This window comes from Balaenoptera physalus, assembly GCF_965194825.1.
Source record: "Balaenoptera physalus genome assembly, chromosome: 1".
Classification (NCBI taxonomy): domain Eukaryota; kingdom Metazoa; phylum Chordata; class Mammalia; order Artiodactyla; family Balaenopteridae; genus Balaenoptera; species Balaenoptera physalus.
The window spans coordinates 150488516-150514891 of NC_138882.1; the positions used below are offsets into that span (position 1 = coordinate 150488516).

The window sequence follows — 26376 nt, forward strand, 5'->3', positions numbered from 1 at the left end:
CATGCACACAGACTGCACACACATAGGGGTCCAAAATGCAAACAGAGCTAAAGAACAAAATAAGGGAGGAGCGATTATGTTAGGAATCCAGGTGCACAAAGATGCTGCCATAGAGAACTGCATTTGGCCTTGAGATTCCTGGTAGACAAGGCTATAAAGGACAGTAGTGAGAACCAAACTCTCGGGTAAAAAGAGGATGCACTCGTCCGTGACGCCAGCTTGAGGACTGGGAGGACGTCGGTGGCCTGTTCCATAGGCTTTTGATAGTCATACAAATCAGATCATACCTTCATTCTAGAAGATAAATAATGGTCTCCAGTGCCCTATGCACACATCTTCATTTTACTTCTAGCTACAGGGTGTGTTGGCACTTGACATTTTTCAAGATTTGGGGGTGAGGGAGGTAGAGAATTAAACCATTATTTTTTACTAAGCACCTCCTATATGCCATTCATTTGGTTAGCACTTATTGAACACCTACTATGGACCAAGTTCTATGCTAGGAGCTTCCATACGTATTATTTCAGTAATTCTCATATCTATTCTACAACTCACTGTTATTCTACCCATTTTACTGATGAGGAAACCAAGGCTGAGAGCCAGTGCATTGCTTCTGAACACCTGAGAAGTGACGGAGTTTAAGACAATCCCAGGGCAGTTCCCTGGTGGCCTAGAGGTTAGGATTCTGGGCTTTCACTGCTGTCACCCAGGTTCAATCCCTGGTCAGGGAACTGAGATTCTGCAAGCCATGCAGCACGACCCAAAACAAACAAACAAACAATCCCAGACCTACCAGCCAAAGCCCACATTTATATCTCTATAGCACTTCCATAGGACTCGGAGATGGAGAAGATGGAAGAAATTCTTCCATCCGAAACTCAGAGAGGGGACGCAAACTACCCCATGTCATACAGCCGGTCAGTGACGGAGGAGAGAACAGAGGCCAGTGTCCTGAGTCCCCACCCAGAGCCCACAGCCTGGGGTAGGCTGCTCAGGCGGTGGGCACTCCCCTTCTGACAGCCAGCTCTTGTGCTCTCCCAGTGTGGACAGAGGGGGATAGGAGGGTCTCCAACCTTCTCATCTTGCCCTGACCCTAAAGCTGTCAAAGAAGGGAAGTGGGGTTGGGGGCATAATTGAAATTCTGAGCTAAGCCTGCCTCCTTTGGAGGTAGAGCTTCATGAGGCATTTCCAGTTCAGTGCCTTCCTATAAAACTGAATATAAGTGGAATTTGTATCAGCTCATCACCCCCAGGAGACGTTGGATGAGTTATTTTACCTTTCTGTGCCTCAGTTTCCTCATCTGTCAAATGGAGCATTTAACTAGAGAGTCTCTAAGACTCTTTTCAACCATGAAAGTGTTTGGCTTACAGGAGGACTTCCTTGACAAGACCCACGAGGCCCCCGGCAGATCGCCGGCCACGCCTCCAGTCTTGATCACACCCGTACCGCCAGCCACACTGGCCATCTCTCAGTTCCTCATACCCATCAGGCCACTGCCCACTTCTGGACTCTTCTCACGGCATCCCCTCTGCCTGGAGCACTCTGCCCTCTCCTCTCCACTTCCGTAAGGCCTTCTCATCCCTCAGCTCCATTCTCTCTCCCCCCATCCTCATGCTCCTGGCCCCGTGGACCTCTGCTCTAAATGCTCTCCATTGTGACAACATTCATTTAATTGTGGGAGTATTTGGTGGACATCAATGCAAAGATCCACCAGGTAGGAGCCCTCTCTCTCTACACCTGGTGTCCACCGGGCCCAGCTCGGAGCCTGGCTCACCGTGGACCAAATGAATGAGTTTGTTCAGAGGGTCTCCAATTCCCACTGATGTCACCCTATGTAGGCAGGGAGAATACAGGCCATGAGGTCAGGAGAAGTTCTCCACTAGAGGCCCTGCCCCCTCACCCCATTCTTTTTTTTTTTTTTCTTTTTTGGGCCACGCCGCAAGGCGTGTGGGACCTTAGTTCCCCGACCAGGGATCGAACCCGTGCCCCCTGCAGTGGATGCGCGGAGTCAACCACTGGACCACCAGAGAAGTCCTTTTTCTCCCTCTCTTTTTTCCCCCCTTCACCCCATTCTAGAACAGAGAGTCTCAACATCACCTGCCTCCATCCATGCCCCGAGGGTAAAAATAGCTTGTCTGAAATCTGATACCTACCCTCAGCTGGGTCATCTGGAGAATTCCTCCTGCCCCACTGAAGAGCCAGCCAGGGGCCAGAGAGGGCAGGGAGGGCATTTCCTGAATGCTTAACCATTCCTATCTCATCTGATCCACAGGAAACATTTGAGGTGTTATCATTGGCAAGGTACACAGGGGACCCAGAGAAGTCCCAAGTCCAAGGTCCCCCAGCTCTAAACCACAGAGCCGGGGCTTAAGTGCAGGCCTCCTGCCTCTATCTACAGCGTAGCTCTTGCCTCATCACCACAAGACTGAAAAGGGCTTAGAGATTGAATACAACTGCCTGCTGGTATGGATGGGGAAACTGAGGCAGTGGGTGCCATCTGTCCAAGGTCTTAAGTGAAAGGGCCTGAAGTGGGGCAGACCTTGAGTAAGTAATTGAGAAGTTGAGGACAATCCCCACCCCATCTCCATCCGAGACTAGTGAGGGTTAAAGGAGATCCCGAAACTGAGGGCACCCGACTAACTGTGAAGTGCTGCCAGATGTGAGGGAGGCTGGAGACGACGAAGCAGTTGGGCAGGACCAGACTTGTCTTTCCCCCAGCAGCCTTCTCACTCCTGGAAACCAGAATGTGGAGATGGGAGGAAATGTATAGAAAGTGCCTTGTAAACCACAGTGGCTCAGGCCTCCTTTTATTCCAGCACTTCTTGAGTCTGCGAAGGGCCTGCCCACAGGGACAGGACAGCCCGAGTGGATCCCCTCCTGCACAGAGCAAGACAGGGGTTACCTGGGAGACACTGCTACACAGAGTGGGCGCAGCAGGGGCCTGAAATCGAGGCGGAACCTGCAGGGACTGGCTGTGTGGGACTGGGATTCAAAGTAGCCTCATCCTCAGTTCTGCTTCTCTGCATTGTTTGGGCACTGTCCCCACAGAGTGTTGCAGAACTATGACCGATGGGACGTGAGCAAGTTTTTAAATCTCTCTGGCCCCAGCTTCCTCGTTTATAAAATTGAAAGGGTAGGTATGCAGGTGAGAATGAAAACAATCGTGCTCCCTTGTTTAATTATTTAATACGTGCCAGGTGTGGTGCTAAGCATTTTCTGCGCCTTTTCTCTTTCAATCCTCACACAGCCCTAATAGTCAAATGTCGTTATTATTCCCATTTTACAGATGGGAAAACAGAGGCTCTGAAAGGGTATGGTGCACGCGCATGTGCGCACGCGCGCGCGCACACACACACACACACACACACACACAATCACACAATCACACAGCCAGTAAAGGGCAGAGTTGGGACTTGAACCCAAGTCTGTTTAACTCAAGGGCTGAGTCTGCTTGGGCACTTTGCTGTAAATGCATCTCTCTTGTCTGACAGGCAGGATAGTTATTGCTGCATCCCAGGCTTTAGTGCCAGGCACAGGCCCTTCCTTACCCACACATGCCAGGCAGGGCCCTCAGGGAAGCTCTCCTCCCCATCGACCCTCACATCCTCTGCAGGAAACAGTGGTGGTATCAGGACCTCCTCCCGGCACAGTCCAGGGGCCAGGCACTTGTCCTACTGGATGCTCAAGGCCAGCAGCCTGTGAGGGAGTGAGGTGCCATCACCAGTGCAGAAACTGCAAGCTGTCTGTCAGCTGAAAACTGTACTTTCTAAATCCTTAACTTTGGGGAGTGGGAGGAAACCTCATGGACAGCTAGACAGGACCCTCTCAGACGCAGGCATGTCCAGCTACCCCTGCCCCTCCACCACTGACAGCTGCCTCCCTGCAGCTTCCTTCCTTGGAGCTGTTTGCCACCTCCCATCCCTTACCTCCAGCAGACCCCAGAAAGGGGCAGGAGGGGTCTGCACACAGGCAGTCTGACCCCAAGTGTGACTGGCCCCCACTATGTGGCACCTCAGGCAGGCCCCTCTGATAGTATCCAGCATGGAACCCACATTCACGGGCAACCCCCTGCCATGGGAGCCCCTGGCAGTGGGATGAGCCCTTCAGGATCTGTGAAGAATAGGGCCAGCCTCTCTCTTCATCAGAGCCCTTCATGCCCTGCCTGCCAGACAGCCAAGGCTGCTGCCTGACACCACATCTGAGTCACCATGGCAACGGGTGGCCAGGCGATGGGCCAGGTCCGGCCATCCTGCAAGCAAGTCCATTTACCTTGGAGCTGGAAACAGTTACAGGGACCACTTGTCCCCTCCAGGAGAGCACGGGGGAGAGGGAGAGAGAAAGAGAAGAGGGGAGGGGGGAGGAGAAAGGGGTTACAGAGAGAGAAAGAGGAAAAGAAGGGAAAGAGAGAAAGGGAATAGAAAAACCATGAGGTCAAAGAATAGACACTGGTAGGGAACAGAGCAAGTGGAAGAGAGGACACACACACACACACACACACACACACACACACACACATACCCCAGAGAGAGAAGTGAGGGAGGCAGGAAAGGGCCCCCTCCCAAACTCCCCCACTGCTCACATTCCTCAGGCTGGAGCTGCTCTCAGCCCTTTGGGATTCTGGCCACAGCTGGGACTTCCTGCCCCAGGAAGCTGGCAGCCCCATGGCCCCCTGGAGGCCCCAGTCGCTGCTCCAGTCTCTGCAGTCCCCTCCACTGAGGGATGGTGTCTGCCCTCCCCAGCAGGTGGGGCCCCTGCCCCAACCCCTCAGGCAGCACCTACGGGCTCAGTCCCCTGCTTGGTCCCCACACTCCCCCAAGGCCCCAGCTGGTCACCGGTCACCAGTTCTCCTGTCCTCTCGCCCAGCTCCCCTCCCCTCATACAACACACCAACTTCTTTCCTCCAAAGTGTTCAAGAAATCATTCCTAAGCAGAGCAGAGTGGCGAGAGTGGGTGTGACTTCACCCACAGAACGCATTTCCTTTACTCCGCAGGAAGAGTGGGCCTCAGGAGGCCCAGCAAGGGGACACCAACCCTCGAGGAGCTGCTTCCAAGGCCCCGAGTCGCCAGGTGGAAGGCTGGGACCCAGAGCTGGGCCTGGCCTGCTCCCTGGCAGGGGCTGCTGAGCTGAGCAGATGCGCCAGTGGTTCTCTACTGGGCACTCGCCATGTTCCAGGGCCTTCCTCGGCCTCAAGCTCTCTGGCTGCAAGATGGCCTTATCATTCCTGCCCTAGTCCCACTCCCACCCCCATGTGCCCTAAACTGTCTCAGAGGAATCTGAACCCACAAGAAAGGCTTGCTGAAGAGGTGATGAGCAGGGCAGACAGAGAAGAAAGAAAAACAGGAAGGCATAGGGGGCTGGCAAGCGGGACACAGCCTGCATTGGAATCCTGGCACCGCCTCTGTCTCCCTGGATAAACTTAGTCACTTACTTAAGCCACTCTGAACCTCTTTTTCCACATCTGTAACATGGGAATAATAATATCATAGTGAGTATTCAATGAGATTATGTACAAAGTGTTTAGACCAGGATCCGACCTGTAGAAAATGCTTGAAAAGTGTCAGCTCTCCATGTTGTTAAAAAGCCAAGGCATTGGGACTTCCCTGGTGGTCCAGTGGGTAAGTCTCTGGCTCCCAATGGAGGGGGCCCGGGTTCAATCCCTGGTTGGGGAACTAGATCCCGCATGCATGCTGCAACTAAGAGTTGCATGCCGCAACTAAGAAGCCCGTGTGCCGCAACTAAGAAGCCCGCATGCTGCAACTAAAAGATCCTGCATGCTGCAATGAAGATCCCGCGTGCTGCAGCTAAGACCCAGTGCAGCCTAAATAAATAAAAATAAAACTTTAAAAAAAGAAAAAAAAGCTGAAGCATTTATATCATTCTTTTAGATTCCATACAATACATAAATAGACTCATAGACATAGAAAACAAACTTATGGTTACCAAAGGGGAAAGGGTGGGGGGGGAGGGATAACTTAGGAATTCGGGATAAACAGATACACACTACTATATATAAAATAGATAAACAACAAGGACCTACTATATAGCACAGGGAACTATATTCAATATCTTGTGATAACCTATAATGGAAAAGAATCTAAAAGAATACATATATACATATACACACAAGAATACATAGATATACATATATATATATATATATATATATATATATATATCACTGAGTCACTTTGCTATACACCTGAAACTAACACAACATTGTAAATCAACTATACTTCAATTAAAAAAAAAAAAGCCAAGGCATCGCTGAAGGACACAGGAAATCATCCTAACCAGGAAGGGCCTGCACTGGTCCCTGGGGTAAGAGATCCCCGCCGTGACTGGCCAGGCGGCCCTGGCAGAGCCCACGCCAAGCTTGAGGACGAGGACCCAGGCTGCGGGTGGACAAGAGAGCTGCGGGAAGCTCCCAGTGGTGGCAGACAGGCCTTTCTACCCAGTTCCAGGACAGACACTTCCAGGTAAACACGCCAACTGTCTACCACCAGGGCTTCATTTCATCCATGGATCAAGACGTTGAACAGGCTGGAGTCTGTGGTACTCCAAGGAGGCCTCCCACGGATGATCACTCACAGTCTAGCCAGACTCAGCAACTTCTCATCTCCCTGGCCCCTGAAAGGCTCAAGACGCCTCACTAAGGAAACGGCTTCTTGGAATAGAAGGCAGTGATCGCAAGAAACCAGCTCGGGTTCACAGGGAACAAGGCATTCCAGGCACAAGGGAAGAGCTCACTGGGCAGGAATAGACATGTTTTGCATTTGCACAGATCCAGAACATTGCGGGTGCTCAGTAGACATGAGTTAAATTGAACCTGGCAGCTGTCTCCCATGGAGTCCCACATTTGTCTGCTCTGTTCAACTTTTGGCCAAAGGGCTTGAATGAAGACACACCTGGTCATGGATGGCCACCTGAAAGGTTGCAACTTTTAAACATAAAACCAAGCAGATAAAAATGAACATGATTCACACTGTCAGGCTGCATTTAAGTTTTTCTGTTGCCATCACTTTGTTCTAAGCTATATGTGTGCTGGCGTGGCTCTAGCTTAATGGTTGTTTATGCAAAAATGGCCTCATGGTTTCCCCTAACCACAAGCACAACAGTGGCAACTCCTGCTGCATCCAAACGGGGCCCTGTGGTTGCTGAAGGCCTCTGTGGAGGTGAGGGGTGCGGACGTGCTTAGGGCAGGAGTGATTGGGTGGCAGGGAAGAGACAGCCTCTAGCTGGGGCACGGCAGGCAGTGTGAGGCCCAGCTCTGTAAGGAGGAGGCAGAGGGGACAGGGAGTGGCACAGGATGGACAGCCAGGCAGTAGGGGGGACAGCGAGGGGGCCAGGCTACTTGTGGCTTGGGTGACAGCCCTCTGGCTGCAAATGTGAGGGCTGGCGGGGTCAGAGGACAGGAGGGTCCTGGTAAGGAATAAAACCAAGACCAAACAGGAGTGGACAAGGTTAGAAAGAGGCTAATTCTGGCCGGGGATCAACATCAACCTTTTTAAAGACCCAGACTCTCCACTCATGAATAGACAATAAACAAAGGAACGAGATTGTTTTAGAGTAAAAAGTGCTATAAGAAGAAAAACAGTAGGCACTATTCACAATAGCCAAGACATGGAAGCAACCTAACTGTCCATCGACAGAGGAATGGATAAAAAAGATGTGGTACTGTGCTCGCTTCAGCAGCACATATACTAAAATTGGAATGATACAAAGAAGATTAGCATGGCCCCTGTGCGAGGATGACATGCAAATTCGTGAAGAGTTCCATATTTTTCCAGCAAAACATTGTGAAGCAACTGTACCCCAATAAAAATTAATTTTAAAAAAAGAAGATATGGTACATATATACAATGGAATGTTAGCCATAAAAAGGAAAAAAAGAATGCCATTTGCAGCACCATGGCTGGACCTAGAGATTATCATACTAAGTGAAGTAAGTCAGACAGAGAAGGACAAATATCATGATGTCACTTATATGTAGAATCTAAAGAAAAAAAATGATACAAATGAACTTATTTACAAAACAGAAATAGACTCACAGACATAGAAAACAAACCTACGGTTACCCAACAGGGATGGGGGAGGGGGTGGGGATAAACTAGGAGTTTGGGATTAACATATACACACTACTATATATAAAATAAACAACAAGGTCCTACTGTATAGCACAGGGAACTAAATTCAATATCTTGTAATAATTTGTAATGGAAAAGAATCTGAAAAAGAATATATATATACGTATAACAATCACTTTGCTGTATACTTGAAAGTAACACAACATTGTAAATTAACTATACTTCAATTTAAAAGAATTTTTTAGAAAGAAGAAAAACAGCATATGTGATAGAGAGAGAAGGTGGTGGACCTGAAGGAACTAATTTAGGTTGAGTAATCAAGGAGACTCATGGCCAAGATCTGAATGAATGACAAGCAGGAGCGATTGGGCCAGGTTCTGGGGGCACAGGGTCCCAGGCAGGGGAGCAGAGGGTGCAAAGAGTGCAAGGAGGAACGGGAACAAGCTTGGCTGCCAGAGGAACAGGGCAGTGTCAGGGAGAAGGGAAGAGACCGGGAAGAGTCCTATGTCATAGGGAAGAGTCCTATGTCACCCAAGGCCTAAGGTCTCAGTGGAGTTTGGATTTTACTCGAGGTGTGATGGGAAAAATTGATGTCGATGAGTGGGGAGAGAGTGATCTGACCTGCATTTTAAGATCACTCTGCTGGGGACTTCCCTGGTGGCGCAGTGGTTAAGAATCCACCTGCCAATGCAGGGGACATGGGTTCGAGCCCTCGTCCAGTAAGATCCCACATGCTGTGGAGCAACTAAGCCCTTGCGCCACAACTACTGAGCCTGCGCCCCTGGAGCCCGTGCTCCGTGACAAGAGAAGCCACAGCAATGCGAAGCCCAGGGACCTCAGCGAAGAGTAACCCCTGCTCGCTGCAGCTAGAGAAAGCCTGCGCGTGGCAACGAAGACCCAACGCAGCCAAAAAATAAATAGAATTAGTAATATAAATAAATAAATAAATAACATATCTTTAAAAAATAAAAAAGATCACTCTGCTGTTGTGTGGGGGCGGATTGCAGGGTGAGAGAGAAGAAGCAGCGAGACTCCTCCGTGGGCCACTGCAGTCCGAAGAGAGATGATGGACCCAGGAGTATTTGGGAGGTGGAGCCAGCACAACGTGCTGAAGTCTTCCACGTGTGAGAGTGAGAGAACAGGAGGTCGTGGGGAGGATCCAGACTTTGGACAAATGGCTGGTAGATGGTGGTGATGGTTACTGAGTTGGGAGAGATCAGGGGAGAAATAAGTAGGGGTGGAATCAAAAATTTTTGCGATCCTATGAAACACTTAAAGAGAGATGTCAAGGAGGATGAATGTTCAAGTTTGGAGCCCGCTGGAGAAGAGGCTGCACCTGGGGACATGAGATTACTTGGGCTTTTAAGATCCACAGGATTCTGCAACCCTGTGGTCGGTCAAAGGTGGCTGTCAATTCTTTACTACTCCTCCCTAGACCCCAGGTTGGGTCTAATCCCCTCCTCTTGAATCTGGATCCCCGTTAGTGACATTTCAACTGGTGACTTCTTTTTTTTAATATGTGTTGGGTCTTTGTTGCTACATGTGGGCTTTCTTCTAGTTGCGGTGAGCAGGAGCTACTCTTCATTGCAGTGCGTGGGCTTCTCGTTGCGGTGGCTTCTCTTGTTGCGGAGCATGGGCTCTAGACACGCGGGCTTCAGTAGTTGCAGCATGCGGGCTCAGTAGCTGCAGCACCCAGGGCTTAGAGCGCATGGGCTTCAGTAGTTGTGGCACACAGGTTTAGTTGCTCCATGGCATGTGGGATCTTCCCGGACCAGGGATCGAACTCGTGTCCCCTGCATTGGCAGGCAGATTCTCAACCACTGTGCCACCAGGAAAGTCCTCAACTGGTGACTTCTGAGACCAGATCATGAGAAACCTGGCAGCTTCCACCCAGGCCTCTTGGAACTCTTGCTCTGGTGGAGCCCACTGCCAGGTGGGAAGTCTGACTTCCCACTGAGACCTTCATATGGAAAAGGCCCCATGTGGCTGCTCAGAATGACAGTCCCAGCTAGAACCAACCTTCCGGCCATTCCCACCAAGGGGCCAAATACTAGTGAAGCCATGGTGGACTCCATAGTCTAGCCCATCCACTGGCTGAACACCACCAAGTAACCTCCATCAACACCACATAGAGCAGAAGAGTCACCCAGCCAAGCCCTGCCCAAATCCCTGACCCACAAAAATCTCAAGATAAAATAAAACGGTTCTTGTTTTAAGCCACTAAGTTTGGGGATAGTTTGTCACACAGTCGTAGTAATAGAACAGACATCATCCAAGGAGAGAGCAAAAGAGGTCGGCTGGGAAGGAGGAGCCTGCAAGGGAGCCAGAGAAGGAGCCCTGAGGTGGGAGGAGCACCAGGTCTGGGAGGATCTCCAGGAGGAGGGGTGCCTGCGGGTCCAGGGTCAGAGAAGCTCTAAGGGGGCGGGAGGAAGGGCGAGAGAAGAGCCCATTAGAGTATATCAGGAAAAGGATGAGAGGAAAGAAGTGGAAGCAGGGACCACAGAAAACTCTTTCAGATTCTTGTGGGAATGGGGAGCAAAGAAACAAGGGAGTATCTGGGAGGGGACATGGGGACAAGGGAGGGGTTTTGTTTGCCTAGAGGCAGGGGAACAAAGAGCTCATTTGTCTGCTAATGGGACAGAGCCAGTTGTTTGCCTGAGAGCCGCCTACAGCACGGGGACTGCCCAAGAATTGCTCTCCCAGAAGCTCAGAAAATCCCTTTTTAGAAATCTATGGCTGCCATTTACTGTGCACCTACTATGTGCCAGGCCTAGTCCTTGGGGGTCCTTTAATTCTCAAGTCCGCCCCGAAGCAGGAGTCCTCATTTTACGGTTGAGGAAAAGGAAACTCAGGGAACAGGGAAAGATCCACTCAAAGACACATGACCAGTAAAAGGCAGAGCAGAGACTGGACGTGGGCTCTTCTGACTCCAGAGCCTGGCAGGGGTGCTGCAGGGGGACACCAGTCCTAGAGGGAGATCAGATCCCCCAGCCCACGGGACTTATGAGACAGAGTCTGGCACTTGGGAGACCCTCCATCGGTTTCCTCCCTGCTCTCCTGCCTTCCAGGTGATACGGAGAAAGAGCTGGAGGGGAGTGGTCCCTGGCCAGTCCATCCCCCACTGGGCTGTGGGGATCTCACCACCACCCACCATCACCATCCCCCCACGCCTCTGCAGAGGGCCTAGCAGGCACAGAAGTCCCTCCCAGTCTCCTGTTTGCCTCCCTGAGAACCAGTCTGAGCAGGGGTGAGACACATCTTCTCTTAGTCTTGCAGCCTGAAAGCTCTACTTTTATCTTCCAAAGTAAGGGCAGGTGGGTGGGGACCAGGTAATCTCAGTCCCAGGAGGCCCTCAGGGTAGGGGTGGAGGAAGCAGTGCTGTACTTGCCCCTTCCCTTGCCCCAAAGTCATTCAGTCCTTGGGCCCCTTCCTCTCCCCAGGCCCATGTGTCCCACTACCCCACTGCTCTCAAAGCCTGTAGGCAGGCCATCCAGTCTCTATGTAAATGCATCATGACACTAACCTCCTTGGCACAAAGCAGGCTCAAATGACAGGGACCATTATTACCCCCGTGTCCACATGTTTCGGATGAGGAAACTGAGGCTGGGAAAAGGTAGCCGCTAGCCACTAGCCCAGAACGAGCCGGAGACTTCTGACTCCAGACCACCATCCCTCCCACAGTTCTGGGGGCAGTATCCCCAGAGAAGGAGAGGAGCTGGGTCTCTCCACACCCTCCCTAAGGGATCAAATGGAAATTGAGACTCACCTGGTTTGGCTCAGCCCTGGAGTGTGCTGGAAATCTGAGGCTGCTTTAGGAAGACTTGAAGGCCACTCCCCTTCCAGATCTCTGACCGGATTCCAGGCCTGGGAGCAGGGCCACACCTGGCTGGGCCGCACCCCCAGGGCGGATCACAGCCTGTTCTACAGGTGGAGTTCAGCACTGCCACCAGCAGTGAGCATACCATTCCAAGCGATGGGCCTCCGTGCGGCACCGCAGAGGCGCTGCCAGCCAGCCTGCTGACTCCCCGGACTTCTGAACAACCCGACAAGGTAAAGCACGTACAACCACTTTCTAGACTGTAAAGTGGGTGTACATATGAGGAGATAAACTCCTTGAAGACAGGAGCCAGGCCCATATCTCTCTAGAGTCCCAGGGCCTCACTATATATATATACATTTTTTTTCCAGCTCTATTGAGATATGGTTGACAAATAAAAGTTGTACACGTTCAGGTTGCAAAACACAATGTTTTAATATACGTATATATCGTGAAATGATTACCACAATCAAGCTAATCAACACATCCATCACCTCTCAGTTACCCTTTTTTGGGGAGAGTGGTGAGGATGCTTGAGATCCACATTCTTAGCAAATTTCCAGTACATAAGACATTATTGTTAACTACAGTCACCATGCTGTATCTTAGGTCTCCAGAACTTATTCATCTTATAACTGAAAGTTTGTACCCTTTGACCAACATCTCCGCTTTCCCACCCCCCATCACCCCACTATACTTTTTTGAGCACCTACTATGTTCCAGGCATTTATATACATTATATAATGGCTTCATATCCATAATACCATTTAATCCTCACCAAACCCTGTGAGGGACAACTATCCCTCTTGCACAGAAAAGGGAACTGAAACCGGGCTATCTGAGGGCCACGTTGCTCTGGGTGGTAGAGCTGGGATTTTGCTTTTCTCAACGACCACAGTTCTTTCTACTCATTCACTAGGCTTCCTCTCCAGAAGAGGTGCTTAATACTTAATGTCTACTGCCATTAATTAGTTAATGTCTGATTTGCTGAGGGAAGATTATTACTATTGAAGAAGGCCCAGGCAGGATACATGTGTTACATGGGCAAGGGGGCCAGGGAGAGACACCTCAGGGGGTTACTGCCAAATGCTCTCCCTCTTCCTTGCGGAAAGAGCTTTTCTCACATCTCACACACAGGTGCCTCTGCCGGGACCATGCTTCCTAACCTGGAAATGTTTTCAAGGCTGAGCTACCCCATCACCTCTTCCAGGGAGACTGCCCTGTCCCCTAGGCTATGAGGGGCCACCTCTGGGCTTCCCTCTCTCACAGCCTGGCCACACTGTGCTGTCATCATTGGTTTTTACCACTCTCTGTCTCCCCATCAGCTTGGGGGAACCTGAGGACAGGTCCAGTCTGACTCATCCCTGTGTCCCCAAAATGCCGGCCTCTGATCCTTTCCATCACTGCCCTTGTGCCACCTCCTACCCACAAGGAGGCTGCTGTGGGAGTGGCAGGAACACACAGGTCTGCAGCCAGGCAGCTGGCAGAGGACCCAGCCGGCAGCACCATCTGTCCCTGGAGGCACAGGACAGAGCAGGCACAAGGCAGAGGTGTCAGTTCCTCGGCTCAGCCAGGTCAGCCCAGGACAAAGCCCAGCTGTAGCTTAGGGTCAGACGAGACTTCGAATTCTCTAACTAGCTCAAAGTGACTCAGTGCCAGAGCCTTGGTTTTCTTAGCTGTAAAGCTAGCTGGATACCAGCAGCCTTGCAGAGCTGTTGGGAAGTTTAAACACACCTGACACTCTGTAGGTGCTCAACAAAAAGCTAGCATTTACCATCTCATCCGACCCACTGACCCTGTCATTAACCCATTGAGGAAACTGAAGTCCAGATGAGACAGAAATAAAAGAACCAATATTTACTGTGGCCAGTTATGTGCCAGGATCTACACTCCTCCAATGTCTTTAACAAGACCTGCAGGAACAGACCTGGTTCACAGATGAGGAAACAGGTCTAGAGGGAGTGAAATGTGTGAGCGTCTCTAAGGCAGTTATCTGGACTCTTACCACTGTCCAGCTCGGACCCACTGGACCAGGCACAGGTGAAGGGCAGGGGTGCAGCCTCCCCTCGGCCCTAGGAGGTAGAGGCAGGAGGTCAGCCCTGAATCTGCATTGTCAGTGTGTGAAGGTGGGCAGAGGAGGCTGGCATGGGGTGAGTCTGGGTGTGAGATCGAGGCCACTTTCTCGGTGGCCAAGACAAGGGCTGGAAAAGGGGTCCCAACCTAGCAGGTAGGGGTTCCGAGTCTCTCGCCAGTGGTACAAGCCCAGGCACATCCTCTCCCTTCTCTGTGCCTTGTCTGCACCAGGGCGCTGATCCTATGGCCCACCTCCCTATTGTGAGGGGTCAGAGGTGGATGGGAAAGCAGTGGGGACCTTCACGGCGCTGGAGGAGAGGAACTCTGATGATGTGTTCCCCCGGGTTCCTGAGCTCAGTGTGCAGGGACTGCACACCTTGGCACCAAGACTGGGGACCAGAGGGCCCCCAAGGAGTGCACAGTCTGGTGGGCAGAGCAATAGGGCCCACAGCACTCCAAACCCCAAACCCTGCCTCCGGGGTCCAGGCCCCCAGCCTGCAGCATGTCGTAACCACGTCTCAGCCCCTTCCAGCTGCTCTGCCCTCACTCACTCCACCCTAAGCCACGCCAGCCTTCGTTCGGCAGCTCAGATGCACCAGGCTCCCCCCACCTTGGAGCCCGTAAATGAATACTATTCCCTCTGCCTGGAACGCTCTTCCCATCTCCTCCCATGGCTGCCTCCTTCTCAGCCACTGGGTCTCCGCTCAGTTGTCACCTGGTCACAGAGCTCTCTTGTGACCTCTCTCATTATTCTCTAACAGTTCTCTGTTCTCCAGACAGCCTGAGTTTAATCTCAGCAGTGCCACTTACTAGCTGTGTGACCTTGGGCAAGTTACTTAACCTCTCTGTCTCAGTTTCATCTTTAATATGGGCATGGTACCACTATCTACTTCACAGAGTTGTTATAAGGAATATATGAATTAATGCATGCTTGGCACATAGCTAGCATTTATATGACATTTATTATTAATATTCACAGCTCTTATCACAGATTTTCATTGTATGTTTCTTTGACTACCTTTTCACTGTGTCTCCCTCATTAGCTGTCAGCTCCACACAATAGCCTGGGCCCATCACAGAGTACTCAGCGCTGACACAGGCTAATCTCTGTAGAGGGAACAACTGAGGCCAGTATAACGTCCCGAGGAAACACCATTAATTCTGGGAGCAGCAGGATGGGGGTTTGAAGGGGAATGATGGCTGAGCCAGGTTTTGAAGGATGAAGATGAGTCCTCCAGACTAAGAACACCAAGGCTATCTGCCCATGTCTGAGACTAGGGTTCAAATGTGGCTCCCAAATAGGCTGAAGCTAAGTGTCTGAGTCTCATCTCCTCCTCCAGGAAGCCTTCTGGGACTCTTTCAGCCCCCTCTGAGCTCCCATGGCCGCTCATTTGTTCACAAGTTTTTGTGCTCCTGCTACATGAGAGGCACATTATTTTACGTCTAGGGGTCTCCCTTCCCCCATCGCACAGCAGGGTCCTTGAGGGAGCTGGGCCCCTACTTTTCACTGTCAGGACCAACCTCAAGGTGGTGCACAAACCCTTCACAAACATCCAGACCCCCAGGATATCAAGACTGATGGGGACCTCAGAGAACAACCAGGGATGGGGAGCGCCTGGCCCAAGGTTACTTGTCAATGATGGGGTGAAGATGAGATTCTAATCCAGAGGTGGCCAAATGGTATGCCCTAAGCCTCCCCGCACTGTGAACTAGACCCTGACTGAGGCTGGTGCTGGCGGGGTGGGGAGCAGCACCTCCAGCTGTCCTCGGGTTCAAGGTGAAGCAGGGGGATCGCCACAGGGGGTCAGGAACAACGTGTAAGTCTGTGGGTGTGTGAACACGTGCACAGATGCTCACGCCTGTTTCTGACCTTCCACCACCCTGTTGGCAGCACTACCCGGGTGCAGAGCTTCTCAGGGGGAACTGGGACAAACAGCTCCATCCTCATTCCCAGAGTAAATGAAGTTCCTGGGCCCCCTTGGGAGCTGCCCGGACCAGGCTAGAACTCAGGCAGAGGTTCCCAGCCTCCCAGCCTCCCAGCCTCCCACAGGGTACCAGCCCAGGAGTGCGGGACTCAGTGCCCAGTACAGACTGACAGCTTGCGTGGGGAAGGAGAAGGGTCTCCACTGAGAGAAACAGGACAGGTGACCCTTCCAGCACCACCACACAGGCACTCAATGCTCCTGCAACCTCCCCCCCCCAACCCCAGCCTGGCAGGAGACTCACCACCTCATTCATTCACTCATTCACTCACATGTGCCGAGTGCTTGCTGGGTTACCCAGTGATGGGTGAAAGCAAGAACCATCCGACTCCAAAATGCTCACTGTCTGCAGTGCCATGGGATACTGACAAGGGCTCCCAAACCCTGTAAAGCAGGGCATGTGGTTTATCTGAGGCCCTCCTTTAACCCGGTTTTCTTTATCCCCAGTGAAGAGTTTGGTGGGTGGGTTTGCTTGCTTTTCATTAACAGCAGCTTTGGTAACAACCCAGAAAATGGTCTCCTCCTGTATTCCAGGGGAATTTGGAGAATTCTGGAGGAAACAAGGGGAGTCCAAGGAGATCTGCCATGCAGGCAATGATCCAAAGGTGGTGATCAAGGCCAGTTATACAGATAGAGGGAGGGGGTGGAGAAGAGATGTCTTTATTTGCCCCTGTCCCTTTTAAAAGGCTTTTCCCAAAAATGTCTTCAGAGGATGGTAGCTCTACACCCAGCATTGCACGTCTGCCAGTCTGTCCCGAACGCTTCTCCATTCCCCAGATCAAAGGCTCCCGACAGGGACCGCTGAGCACTTGGGTCTGTCTGGTGCCTCAGCATCTAATCTCAGCTCCAAAGTCCCTGTTAAGAGGTTCCAGGAAAACGTTCTCTGCGAGGTCACCTTGCAGAACACCTTTCCAACAGCCCTCATTTGGTCCTGCACGTGCTGTCGCAAAGAGGTCATTGTTCCCAAGAACCCTGGCTTCAGCCTGTCACACTCACTCACACGCACATCCCTAGCCTGTATCTTCTAGCAGCTCTGTGGCCCTCAAGCCCTGCATTCTAAGAGTTAAACACTACAGAGCCACAGAGCTCAGCCGTCAGGCAGAAACCGGCACAGAACTCCATGGGGAGAGACACACACCCCCAGAATAGAATTCCAGACGCAAAGAACTTGCCGAAGATGATTCCACTCAACATAGCCAGCCCTCCTAACGGCCCCTGGGGCTTGTTTGGGGATTGTTGCTTATAATAAACCAGCCCAGGAGTTCTGTGATTTCTCCTTGCAAAGACAGCTAGAAAATGGCCCATGGAAAATGAGAGAGAAGATGTAGGACTTCTGACTTAAAATGGAAACTTCAGTTCTCTTTTGGGATCCCCAGCCCCCAGTCCCCTCCCCTCTGCCCCCAACCCGCCCCCAGCCCACCCTCCATACCCGTCGCAGGTGATTTCCGACATTCTGGATCATTGCTGCCGACACCCCGCTAGCTGCTCGCACCCTCCTCGGAGAGACACTGGTCACCTGAGCGACAGCCCCGCTCCAGCTCCAAATGAAGCCGGTCCGCCTCTCCTCGCACTCCTCCTCCCCGGCTCCCGCCCCTCCTGAGCCAGCCGTTATCAGTTATCAACGTGTCCCAACCTTTCCTCAGACTGCCCTTGGGCCCCCCTTCCCCTAGCACCCCGCACGGAGGCTCCTGTGCCAGCCCGCCTGCCTGCCCAGTGCAGAGAAAGGAGGGAGGCTGCCAGCTGGGCCACAGCCATGTCAGGGGGCCCTATGCCCGCCCACTGCGCACCCAGCCGGACACTCACTGCACCTCCAGCCACAGCCAAACTTCGTCACCCCCACTTCCAGCCCCTGACATCCTCCCCACAGGGACTCTGGCTCTGGGATGGCTCCCGGCCCCAGCCAGTGACATTGGCAAAACAGGCACCGGCTTTCCATCCATCCACAAGGGGTCAGGCTGGAAGGTGGCAGGAGTGTGGGGAGCTGCCAGCAGCCTCCCAGAGAGATACCAGACCCACCTGCTCGGACTCTTCACCCTTGAGGTGCCGCCCAACGCTCCAGCCCACCAGCATCCAGCAGCTGCTGGCCAGCGATGGGGCACACCCCCTCACTTCCTTAAAATAGGTGGCGTGACTTTTCTAAAAGTGACACCTGCCAAATTCCACCCATCCGCTCCACAGAGTTCATCCTCCTGGGCTCCCACCCCAGCCCCTAAAAGACTAAAAGACCATCAGGACTTTCCCTTCTCCCTCTCACTTCTGCAAGGCACATCGTGAGGCAGCTTTGACACTCACATTGGATTTCTCATGACAGGGCAATAAAATCAAGTGCTTGGTGTTTAAGAAAAGAAAGAGGGGAGTGGAATGCAGGCAGGGGAGCTGGGACGGACAAGCATATGGCGAATAATAATGAACACTTCGCAATAACCCAGCACCCACTGTGTGCCAGGCCTCACCATGTCCTCATTCCAAGCCCACCTGAAGGTCGCTTGGGGAGGGTAGGTGAGGTGCCCCAGGTGGCACAGCTACTGAGTGCAGAGCTGTGCTAGAACAGAGGTCAGTCCAATTCTGAGGCCTCTGCCCTTTCCTCTGCCCCTCTAGTTCACTCACCACACCCCTAATAATGTCTCCTCCTGGGCCTAAGACAACTGGTTTCTGGGTCTGTTTCTTTCACTAATGTGCTACGTGACTTTGGGCAAGTTTTCTCCTCTCTCTGGGCCGCCCTGTTCTAGGAGTCAAGGACTCTAATGTCCATCACTGTGAGCTCAGGCCTTACCTTCAAAGAGTTTATGGTCTGTCAGTACTTCAGTGTCTACAAATGCAAAATTAAAGTCACGCCTTAAAAATGGCAAGATGATCCAAGGATGGCACTGAGGATTGGGGCAAGCTGGGAGGCTTTGTGGAGGAGGTAGTGCTAGAGCCGGACTGAAGACTGAATAGGCTGACAAGAGGGGTGAGGTGGGAGGCCTAATGGGAACAGCACAGGATGCAGTCATAGGCAGTGAGGGCCCTCATCTTTCAGGAAAAAGCTGGCAGTCTATCGTGGAGGACCTTGAATGCCAGGCAACAGGGTTTAGGCATCAAGGAGCCTCTGAGGTTGAAGAACACGCCCAGTATGACAAAAGCCACGTGAGGTGAAGAGGACAGGTGTCATGAGACCTTTCTGGACAGGTAAGAAAACTGGCCTAGAAAGGGGATAGCTTAACTCACTGGATCCCCAGTCTCACTGGGTAAGGCAGGCAGTCAGGACAATTTCAGGGTCTTCACTATGCAGATGAGGGGATAGAAACCCAGAGAGCTTCTGGTCCCCAACCCTACCCTCTCTCCAGAGCTGTCTGGACTCAGACTCACTGGACTCAGTCTAGTGTCCCCGTCTTACAGATGAACACATTGAGACACAGGGATGAAAAGTGAGCCCACCAAAGTCAAAGAGCAAGGAAGTTGTCTAGAATCACCACTCCTGGCCTCAAGTCTAGAGTCCTGTCCACCCCACACCACAACAAGGCATAAAATATGCAAGACAGCATTCAGTTAGACTTATGAGAAGACTTCCAGCAAGGCTGAATCAAGATACTATCAGGAGCTAGACCTTTCTACAGAGTCCCCTCCAGCCCACAAAGGTCTCCCTTCCCTTTTCTATTTATTACAGAATTGACTCTTGTGTCTCTTTAGCAGCTCTGTTTGGTCTGTTACTCCAATAGGTATTTCCAAAGGTGTCTGTCTCCCCTTTCCAACTCACTTGGGAGCCCCCTGACGGCTGATATCACATCTTACTCATCTCTGTGCCTATCCCACGAGTCCCCAGACCAGGGCCCTATATGCAGAAGGCATGAAACACACCTGATGAATCATAGTCGTGGAAAGGCGAATCCAGAAGAGGTCTTAAGTGATAGCTAGTCAATGGTTCTCCAACTTCAGCCTGCATCAGAATCACCCAGAGGGCTTTTTTTTTTTTTTTTTTTGGCTGCTCCGCGAGGCATGTGGAATCTTACTTCCCTGACCAGGGATCAAACCAGCACCCCCTGAGGTGGAAGCGCAGAGTCTTAACCACTGGACTGACAGGGAAGCCCCAGAGGGCTTATTAAAATACAGATTTCCAGGCCCTACCTCCAGCAGAGCTGCAGTAGAGCCCAAGAATTTGCAACAAGATCCCAAGTGATACTGATGCTGCTGGTCCAGGGACCACACTTTGAGAACCAGTGAGCTAGGTCAGTCCTCCCATTGTAAGCTGGGGAAAATGAGGCCCAGAGGTTTTAAAGGCAGCAGCTGACAGTATATCACTATACTGTATATCACTATATCATCATCATCATAATCACTGTCATCGTCATCATTGTCATTTTAGCCCTGTCATTATAGCCCTTCTCACCTGCCCAGCACTGTACAAGCACTTCATGTTTGTTACCATCTCTGGGCCTCACCCTAAGAGGACAGTATTATGATTAATATTCTCCTGCAAAGGAAAGAACAGAGGCAGAGTCATCTGTCCAAAGTCACACAACTGGTAATAGTTAGCACCACAACTTGCACTCTGATCTAGGTCCAGAGCCCAGAAGCTTAACCACCACTCTACATAACCTCTTACAGCTTATGCTGACCAAGGAATTATCTAGAGGTTCTCAAATCCAGCAGGCTCATTTCTGGTGAGGGATGAGCTTGTGGTGCCCTCAGCCCAAAGGCCTGGTTCTCGAGTGGTCCATGTCTGGAGGAAGATTGCCTCTTAAGCCCCATGAACCCAGAGTGTTTTCTCACTCAAACACTTCTTTTCCCACATTACATCCTTCATCTGGCCCCACCGACGGGGCCTTCCTGGCTGGAGGACAAATATCTGCATTAATTCTTCAGGTCCATGTCCCAGCTCTACCTCCCACTCAGTGACAAAACACAATAAAACAATCTCCATTCCTACTCCACGATGATACTGGGTTGTCACTGTCAGGTGTGGGTCTGCTCCCCCATCAGATGGGAGCTCACAGGGGCAGAGACCTCATCTGTGTCATCTGAGTCCTCAGCACAGGATCTGCCCAGACCAAGGGTTTAGTGACTAAGTGATGAATGAATGAACGAATGGATGATTGGGTATAGGGGCAAATGAGGGAATAAACGAGTGAATAAATGACCAAACTCCCAGGAATTCCCTCTGCTGGACCTTCTAGCCTTCCCATAGGACCACAGACTCTCTAGGTGGGAGGGGACCTCTGACATCATCCACTCCAACTCCCGCTTTCCGCACTGTCCTAGCCGAACCCTTCCAGGGGCCAGAACCTGCAGCTCTCCCATCTCCACACACATACCTAGTGTCCCAGCCTCCATTAACACACCTCTAAGATTGAAGAACTCACTCCATCTAAGGTTGCCTGTACGATTAAAGAGCTCTAATATCCACAAGGATGTTACCATTATCCTTAGCCATGAGGATAAGGCCATTACCTCATGACCAAGGCTCTGTGTCACCCAGAACAAGGTTGCTCCCCTAGCCTGTGACATGAGACATGGGAGCACATGGCCTGTCCTCTACTGGCCCTAGTCTCCCTGTCCAGACTTCTTTTTTTTTTAATTTTTAAAATTAAAAAAAAAAATTTTGGCTGCACCGCACAGCATGTGGGATCTTAGCTCCGTGACCAGGGATCGAACTCAAGTCCCCTGTAGTGGAAGCATGGAGTCTGAACCACTGAACCGCCAGGGAAGTCCCAGACTTATTTCTTCTAATCCTCTCAAGTCATGAACAAAGCTTCCCACTGTTCCCTCACACATCTGGATTTTCCTTTGTTCCTGCTATTCCATCTACCCTGATGCCCTCTAATAACTCAACATCCAAACCCTCCCCCAAGTCAGGGCCCGGCTCAAATGGCATCACCTCCAGGAAGTCTTCTGGGCTCCTCCTAAGTGGAAATTACATCCTCCTCCTCTGTATCTTCACTCCCCACACATAAACACACAGCCGCAGTTCAGAGCTCTTTATTTCTCTCTCACATTGCTTTTTCTCTTAAATTGGACTGACTTGTGCTCATTTCTCCTTCTTGACCTTGAACAAGCAGGTAGAAGGGATGGTGTTGGTTCCTCTAAATATCCTGCCCCTCTCCCACCAAACACTCAGTTACTGGAACACAGTAGATGCTCAGTAAGTGTCTAGAGAATGAGGGAGTGAGTAATGGAATGGGAAAAAACAAGGGAATGTGTGAGTGAATGGAAGTAAATCCACGTGTAAATGAATGATCAAATGAGTGAATGAAAGAATGTCGTCATGCTCTCCTGTTCTCCAAGCTAAGGCTCTCAGTTCCTTCTGGGGGCCCCTTGGGCTTGGCATGGCAGAATAAAGGAAGTTGTAGGATAAATGGAGAGGGAGCAGAAGGGAGGAACAACGGAAGTAGGTAGTGATACCAGCAAGAGAGGAAGTAGAGATGACTTCATCGTTGCTTCAAGGCCAGGCCCCCCCTTGGAACCACAGCCATTTATGGAGAAGCCGGGCAAGGAGAGCAGTGAGAAGCCCAGTGAATGGTCCAGAGGGGAGAAGATACAGCATGGTGGGGATGGAGAGGAGGGAATGCCTACAAGTCGTGGAGGCCAGATTCAGGATGTGTGAGCAGAGTACTGGACTTGCCCAGCCAGCCCTGAACTCCCTCCTGCCTAGCGGCTCGGAGTGAGCTCTCCCTCTCTCTCTCTCACCACCTCCTCCTGCAGGAGCTGAACCCCCTCCTTGGCCCAGCTGCTGGGGGTCTGAACCCAGTCCGACTTCCAGGATTGGACCCTTGCCAGGGAGCGGCTCACCCACGGGCTGGTGCTCCCCCCACCCCACGCCTGGCCTGAGTGAGTCAGCATTGGCTGCACCCTCTGGGCTCTGAGTCTTGTGGCCCTAGGCACTGCCAAGGGCCAGCCTCCTCATCCTCGTGAGAGGCCTGCCCATCCCAGCTCAAATCCCAGGATGCCTCATGCCCCAGCCTGCCCACGCAAGAGCGCTGCCCGGCACCGCCTGGCTTATCCGGAGCCCGCTCCTGGGATAGAGGCAGGTCTGCCTGGAGAGGCTGCTGGAGTCGAGGAAGAGCCAGCAGCAGGAGGATCTCAAGGAATTCGGCCCTTCCGAGATGGGGAGGTGGGGGCGGGCCTGCGGGCGGCACGGGTCTTACCCAAGTGGCGGGGCGCTCAGGACCCAACAGCTCGCAGAGGCGAGGCCGGGGAGCCTGCTGGGGACGTCGGAGAAGCAGGTCCGTGGGGCGAGGCTCAGCGACTGGGCATCCGAGGTCCCAGAGCAGACCCTGATGGGGGAGGCTGCGGGAGGCTGGAGGGAGGCGCAGGAAGCGGGCAGAGGCACAGGCAGGAGCGGCCCAGGCCAGTTCCCAGACGAGTCTGGTCCCCTCCCCTCCCCTCCCCTCTCCAGCGCCGGTGAGGCGGCCCCGGGCGGCCGCGGCCGAGCAGAGGGCGAGGGCTGCAGGACCGGCGCCAGACACTCCGCGCCGCGGGGCGGCAGAGGCGGAAACGCCGGTGGCGGGACCTGACAGGCTAGAGGTGGAGCCAGGCGGGCGGCGGGGTGCAAAAGCTGTCTCCCTGCCACTGCTAAACCAGCCCCTCAGTCTTGAAAAGTAATACCTGCTACTCGTTCACACCTCATTGAGCACCTACTATGTGCCAAACACGGAGCTGGGTGCTGGGATGAGGTTTTGAGCAGGACACACTGGCCTTGGCCTTATGGACAGTGATAGAAAAAAATGAGAATGGACAGTTCAGAAGAGAACAAAGAAAATGAATACCACCGATGCTCTCTTCACTCAGAGAGAATCACTGTTAGTATTTTCCGGGTATGTGCTTCCAGCTACACTAGAGCTGAAAGAGGAAAATATGCTGACAGGGAGAGGTGGGGACTCCCCTCCCCCTCCCCCATGTGTAAGTACATATGTTATGTTATATAATATGATGTGATCGCAGGCATGAAGGAGCCGCTAGAAGAATCTCCGTCAGTATTCACATTTGGGATACAGGCTCATTGGCAGACTTGGAAGAAACCTGACAGAGGACGCTGGTGGTCCCTGAAAGACAACTGTCACAGGAAGAGGAACTTGGTCCACACCAGGACCAGAGAGTGGGAAGGATCAGTCATTCCAGACACCTCACAGGGGCTGGTGGTTGAACTCACCCTGCCCCAGACTCTCTCAACACAGAGAGTTACCATGCTGAGCTCACCACACCTGGGGCCCAAGCAGCCCTCCGGTGGGGACCCCTGGCTGGGTAACAAGATGGGGGACTTCCCTCATCACTTTGCTCTCGGAGCACCCTAAGGTGTGAGCGTCAGGACGGGAATGGTGGGCACCCCATGCATGGGGCTTTGGCAGCAGCCTGGGCGATAGCACAGGCCAACCTCTGGCTCTGCTAGAGGCGTTAATGCAGGAGCCTCAGCTCAGCAGAGGCCCCAGTGCCAACAACAGCAAATGACTTCGAGACTGCTTTCCAAGTGCAGTGAGACACGTTAGGGAACACCCAGAAACATATGCGACAGGTGGACTTTGCAGGGAAAGGGAATTCCCACACAGGCAGGATGGCTCTGGGCTGACATAAACCGTGGTTTAATTTTAATGAGACATTATTTGTAACCAAATGGTGAATCCTGGAGATATTCAGGTTATCTAAAAAAAAATAAAAAGTGACCCTATTGGATATACTGTTTTGTAATCTGCTTTTTTTTCTTTCAACAATTATCATAAACATCTTTCCATAATTTTTATTGCTACATAGTATTTCTTTCCTTATGGGTCTACTCAAATTTATTGTTTTTAATCACTTTTTTAAAAATATTTTTAAATTTTTTGTCTGCGTTGGGTCTTCGCTGCCCCGCGGGGGCTTGCTTTAGTTGCGTCGAGTGGGGCCTACTCTTCGTTGCGGCGCACAGGCTTCTCATTGCGGTGGCTTCTCTAGTTGCAGAGCACAGGCTCTAGGTGCGCGGGCTCCAGTAGTCGTGGCTCTTGGGCTCTAGAGCGCAGGCTCGGTAGTTGTGGCGCACGGGCTTAGCTGCTCTGCGGCATGTGGGATCTTCCCGGACCAGGGCTCAAACCTGTGTCCCCTGCATTGGCAGGCAGATTCTTAATCACTGCACCACCAGGGAAGTCCCTACTCAAATTTATTTAACTAATCTCTTCCTGCTTGCTTTTGTAAGCTTTATTGAAATATCATTACATACAATAAACTGTACATATTTAAAGTATACAACTTGATGAGTTTTGTCATATATGTAATGTACATATATTTATGACAACATCACTACAATCAAGGTAATGAACATATTCATCACCCCCGAAGTTTCCTGATGGCCCTTTATAATCTCTCCCTTCTGCCTCACACTGCCCCTCCCCCACACCCCCCAGGCACCCAATAATCTGCCTCTGTCACTCTAGATTAGTTTGCATTTTCCAGAATTCTGTATAAATGGAATCATATACTATGTGTTCTTTTTTGTCTGGCTTCATTCACTTGGCATAATTATTTTGCAGTGAATATATACTGTTGCACACATCAGTAATTTGTTCCTTTTTATTGCTGAGTAGAATGTTATCTTATGGATGTACCACAATTTGGTTATTCATTTACTTATTGATGGACTTTGAGTTGTCTCTTGGTACTGACTATTATACAGATAAAGCTGGTATGGACATTCATGTTCAAATCTAGGTGTGCACATATACTTTCATTTCTCTTAGGTATTTACCTAGGAGTGGAATAGCCAGGTCACATGATAGATGTAGGTTTAACATTTTTTTAAACTGCCAAAATTTTTCCAAAACAGTGGTATCATTTCACATTCCCACCAGTAGTGTATGAGAATTCCAGTTCCTCTATATCTTCACCAGCATTGATTTGGTCAGTCAGTTTAATCTTAGTCACTTCAGTGGATTCATAGCAGTATATCACTGTGTGTTTGAGTTCTATTTTCCTGTTCATTGATGTTGTTAAGGATCTTTTTGTATTTGTATTTGCCACAATCTTTGTATCTTCTTTGGTAAAATGTCTATTCAAATCTTTTCCCCTTTTAAAAAAATTGGATTGCTTGTCTTATTATTGAGTTATAGGAGTTCTTTGTATATCCAAAAGAATTGAAAGTAGGCTCTGCAAAAGATATTTGTACACCCATGTTCACAGCAGCATTATTCACAAAAAGCAAAATGTAGAAGCAACCCAAATATCCATCGACTGATAAATGGATAAACAAGAAGTGGTATATACATACAATGAAATATTAATCAGCCTTAAAAAGGAAGGAAATTCTGACACATGCTACAACATGGATGAACCTTGAAGACATTATGATTAGTGAAATAAGCCAGACACAAAAAGACAAATACTGTATGATTCCACTCTATGAGGTACCTAGAGTAGTCAAATCCATAGAAACAAAGTAGAATGGTGGTTGCCAAGGGCTGGGGAAGGGGGAAATGAGTT

At 51.1% G+C, this 26376-nt stretch overlaps 1 protein-coding gene and 1 long non-coding RNA gene across 6 annotated transcripts in view; one reads left to right on the forward strand and one right to left on the reverse strand.

The window, feature by feature from the left end:
* Positions 1–17553, reverse strand: part of ACOT11 (acyl-CoA thioesterase 11) — a 52587-nt gene extending 35034 nt beyond the window's left edge. For 2 of the 5 annotated variants that reach the window (XM_082429729.1, XM_082429731.1), the window contains exon 1: positions 17387–17514. In XM_082429729.1, coding sequence (XP_082285855.1) covers positions 17387–17419 — 33 coding nt within the window. In that variant the 5' untranslated portion in view covers positions 17420–17514. Of the gene's footprint in view, positions 1–11851; positions 13300–17386 lie in introns of those variants that run through there. The other 3 variants (XM_082429730.1, XM_082429732.1, XM_082429733.1) reach the window with 3 other exon arrangements.
* Positions 17554–17599: 46 nt separating this feature from the next.
* LOC309645754 lies at positions 17600–24605 on the forward strand. Its single transcript, XR_014255038.1, has 2 exons — positions 17600–23156; positions 23875–24605. It is a non-coding gene; the product is annotated as an uncharacterized lncRNA (long non-coding RNA).
* Positions 24606–26376: the final 1771 nt, after the last annotated feature.